General features: G+C 49.4%; 1 protein-coding gene across 1 annotated transcript in view; it reads right to left on the minus strand.

The window, feature by feature from the left end:
* The window catches only part of LOC107104357 (anion exchange protein 2-like), a 26,279-nt gene that overhangs the window by 7,487 nt on the left and 14,945 nt on the right, over positions 1-3,847 (minus strand). Inside the window, exons 16-19 of the mRNA XM_015404347.1 lie at positions 2,776-2,960; positions 2,492-2,696; positions 2,016-2,219; positions 1,796-1,944 (exon numbers count right to left, since the gene is read on the minus strand). Coding sequence (XP_015259833.1) covers positions 1,796-1,944; positions 2,016-2,219; positions 2,492-2,696; positions 2,776-2,960 — 743 coding nt within the window. The remainder of the gene's footprint in view (positions 1-1,795; positions 1,945-2,015; positions 2,220-2,491; positions 2,697-2,775; positions 2,961-3,847) is intronic.

Genomic DNA, 3,847 nt, shown 5'->3' on the forward strand with positions numbered 1-3,847 from the left:
TAAAGAAGTTTAATCAGTACTTCCACTTTTACCAGAGTATTTTTTAACACAAGTATCTGTACTTTTACTCAAGTACAGAAAGTGAGTACTTTTGCCATCTCTGCTGGCAGTGGACATGTGTTGTAAATTGGCACCATAGAAATAGAAATAAACTGAATAGAATAGGACTGTAAGATGACGTTAAACCTTGTAACTGTCCTGATTTCTCTGCTCTACATCTTTCCTGTCTGACAGCCAGAGGGGTTCAGGTTGAGCTGGAGGCCTTTAGGGAGCCTCAGTATCTGGAACAGATCTAAACTCATCCTCTTCACATCCTCAGAGGATAGAAACGCAACATGGAGAAACTGAAAAACTGCAGAAATGTCATGAGATTAAACGATTTAATGTTGGATTATAATTCCATTTCACAATTTCATGTTACATTTATTTATTTCAACCATTAGTCTGACAGAAACTTTGAATCTTTAACCTGACTGAATGATCTGGTTGATCTAGATCTATAGAGTGATCTGAGGTGATCTGCTGCTAACTGGAGTCCTTCCAGGTGGGAACATTTCATGATCTATTTTGGTTTTCATTATACCTCAGACATCGCATCACTAGTGTGTAAATAGAGGATGTGGCGACACCCCAGGTCAAAGGTCACGGATCCAGATCCACCTGCTGGCTGATCCGGACCCAACCGGATTTAAAACATTTATAAATTACTGCATGTTGTCTGACGGCAGTGTCTGAACATCACTTGCGCCACTTCTCCTGTTACCCCGAAATCTCACATCCTCCGCCCCGCAGCACCCCACCCCCCAGCGCTCCGCCCTGCAGCGCCCCACCCCCCAGCGCTCCGCCCTGCAGCGCCCCACCCCCCAGCGCTCAGCTCCGCCCCGCAGCATCCAGATCTCCTGCAAAGCAAAGCCTCCAGCCTCCGCTGTTCCTCCCGTATCGCTGCGCTCTGACTGATCCTCGGAGCTCCAGGAGAGCATGCGCCATATTATCATTGAATTAATAGGAGCAAAACATGCAGGAATGAAGGCTTAATTTAATCTGACAGATTAAATAATCCCCATCAGCATCCAGCAGATGTTCAGTTTCTGATGGAGATGAGAAATCTGCTTCCTGGTCTGTTGAAGGACCGATAGTTTGCATCCAATCTTTGAAATAAACGCGGTTAGTTTATCTAAATATAGAAGAATTATGCTCTAATTACTGATCTGTTGTTACTATTTTAATCTGACAAACCGGATCTTCTCGCCGTTCTTTCTCCTGTTTGGTGCGATTAGAGGATCCTGACCTGGCCGGACCGGAGCGGAGCCTGAACATTTAGAGGATGTTTGGCTCAACCTGCTGCTGTGAAGCAGGATTCTCCACCATGAACAGAATCAACAATAATGAAAAATGTCTGCAGACCTTTACTGGCTGATGTTTCTTTATTTGGACCCGTCTGATTTTTAATTGGTTACCATGCCCTAGGGGATCCTGGCCTCCACTGGGAGTTCTGTTGGGGGGGTTTCTGTCTCTTTAGTGCAGCCTGGCTCAGGCGTCCAATGGAAACAGAAGGATCTGCTCCCTCTGTGCCGCCATGCAGAGGCAGTGGCCAAGATGGCGGCATTCTCTGCAGAACTGCCGGCTAATCAGAGGGGGCGGCGCCAGACGCCGTGTAAAGCGACCTGAGGAGCTAGTAGATGAAAACCTGACTTTGGCGGGAACTCTTTGTGTTGTTGAATTGGTGTGAGGTATTCTATGTGGGGGCGGGGCTATGTGGGGGCGGGGCTTACGGTGCATGCAAACACTTCCTTACTGTGTAGAAAGCTTCTTCAAAAACCAGCAGCGGTCCAGAGAAGCCGATCACCAGCAGAGGCTGAGCTCCCAGCACGCTGAACACGATGCCCTGCATCGCCGTGGCAACAATCAACTCCGACACACCGATCAGTCCCTCCGTCTTTTCACCTGGATCACAGGACAGAGGTCAGAGGTGTCCCAGCCGGCTTCCTTTCACCTGCCCCGCCCGTGTCACTCACCCAGCAGGCCGCCGAAGGTGATGGCAGGAGATAAGGCAGCAAAGTAGATGAAGATGATGGCCGCCATGCACTGAGGGTTCAGAGCGTCCCGGATGTCACTCAGGTACTGAGGGTATCGCCGTGTCACATCAGTGATCAGACCTCCAAAGAGACGACCCGAACGCTTCAGCGGAGCTTCACTGGACTTCAGCGGAACCAGAGAGTCTGAGAGAGAACATCAGCACGAGGTCACCAGGCTGAAAATGATGTTTCACCAATACGCTGAATATGATGTTTCACCAATACGCTGACGATACGCTCATTTACATCACCACTGCCTCTAAAGCACAAACCAGCTTCAAACGGCGCCAACCAGACTCAGTGGTTCAGAACCCCCATTCATCCTCAGGTTTATGGAGCTCTGAGGACTGCCAGACTCCCTCTGAGGGGTTTAAAAACCACCACAGATTCATGCATTCATTGAGACTGAGACTCACTTTTGTCCTGCTGTAAGCAGATCTGCTTCTCCTGGACTTTGCTGCTCTGATCGTTCTCTCCTCTTTGGACCCGAGGGACAGAGGGAAGCAGCTCATCGCTGTTGACCTCAGATGGGGGGAGAACCACGCTACGCTCTAGGAAACGGTTGACGGCTGTCAGCAGATCCTGCTGGCTCTCTGCTTGGTACGCTGCCTCAGAGAAGTGCTGCAACACAGAAGCAGGAAATGTTACCTGCTGGACTTTAACGGCAGCAGAATGGAGGCGTCTGGGAGCAGGAGCGGACCTTGTCTGACATCAGCGTGGAAATGGAGCGCCCGATCTGGCGGTAATCAACGTTGGCAGCAGGTGGGCCCAGCAGCAAGAAGAAGAACCTGACTGGGATGGAAACCTCCAAAACGGAGTCCAGCAGAACCGCCTCCTGCAGACGCACAAACACCACGGTGGGCTGGTCCAGGAAGCCCACCGCGCCTGCAGTCACAGCACAGGGAGAAGTTAACGGCATGCAGGACATGATCCGCATGCTCTGCACAGGAACCAGGTCCTGGGAGGGAGCTGAGACACATCAAAGGTCAAAGGTCACTCAGACATCAGATCATAGAGCTAAGCCACGTAGAAGCTCAGGATGTTTAGAAGGAGAGACACCATCATGGCGTCATGCCAAGGGCCCAGAACTCCAGACTGACCAAAGCTAACTGGATCATCGTAAACTAATCGCAGCAAACAGACTGTCATGGTCTGACAATTCTGGAGCTTTTGTTTCTGTTTTTATTCTTTGGGTTCTCCAGTTTCCTTTGTTCATTTTTTTTCTCTTTTCTTCAACATTTCTGTCTAGTGTTCTAGTTTCAGTTCTTCTCTCTCATATCTTTACGTCATGTTTTCCTTTTATCTCCATTTCCTTTTCTTATCCTCTACTTTTCCCTAGGTCATTCCTTATTTTGTAGTCATTAGTTTTATTCCCCTTTAGCCTCATTTAAGTTATCCTGTTACCCTTGGTTATTCTCTGTTATTCTCTGCTGCCCCCTAGTGTCCTTTCCTTCCTCCTTAGCTCTTTCTAGTTAATTCTGTCCACACCAGCTCCCTGGTCTGTAAGCGGTTTAAAGTGCATCATGGTGCACTTTAAACCACTGCTAAGGTGCTAAGCAGTATCAGCCGTGCCGCTGCGTCCTGTTTGGCCACGCCCCCACCTGCCTGCAGCGCTGCTCATTCTGCATGACCTCAGATGGATCCTGGCAGCAGCAGGGAGAAAATAATCCGGAATGATCCGGTACGGTGCGCTGAACTCTGACTAACTCCGATCTTCCAGCTGTGCAGAAATGCGTCTTTGCGTAGCTTAGCTCAGAGTCTGCGCTTTACGC

This window comes from Cyprinodon variegatus, unplaced genomic scaffold, assembly GCF_000732505.1.
Source record: "Cyprinodon variegatus isolate N-32 unplaced genomic scaffold, C_variegatus-1.0 Scaffold1706, whole genome shotgun sequence".
Taxonomy (NCBI): Eukaryota; Metazoa; Chordata; class Actinopteri; order Cyprinodontiformes; family Cyprinodontidae; genus Cyprinodon; species Cyprinodon variegatus.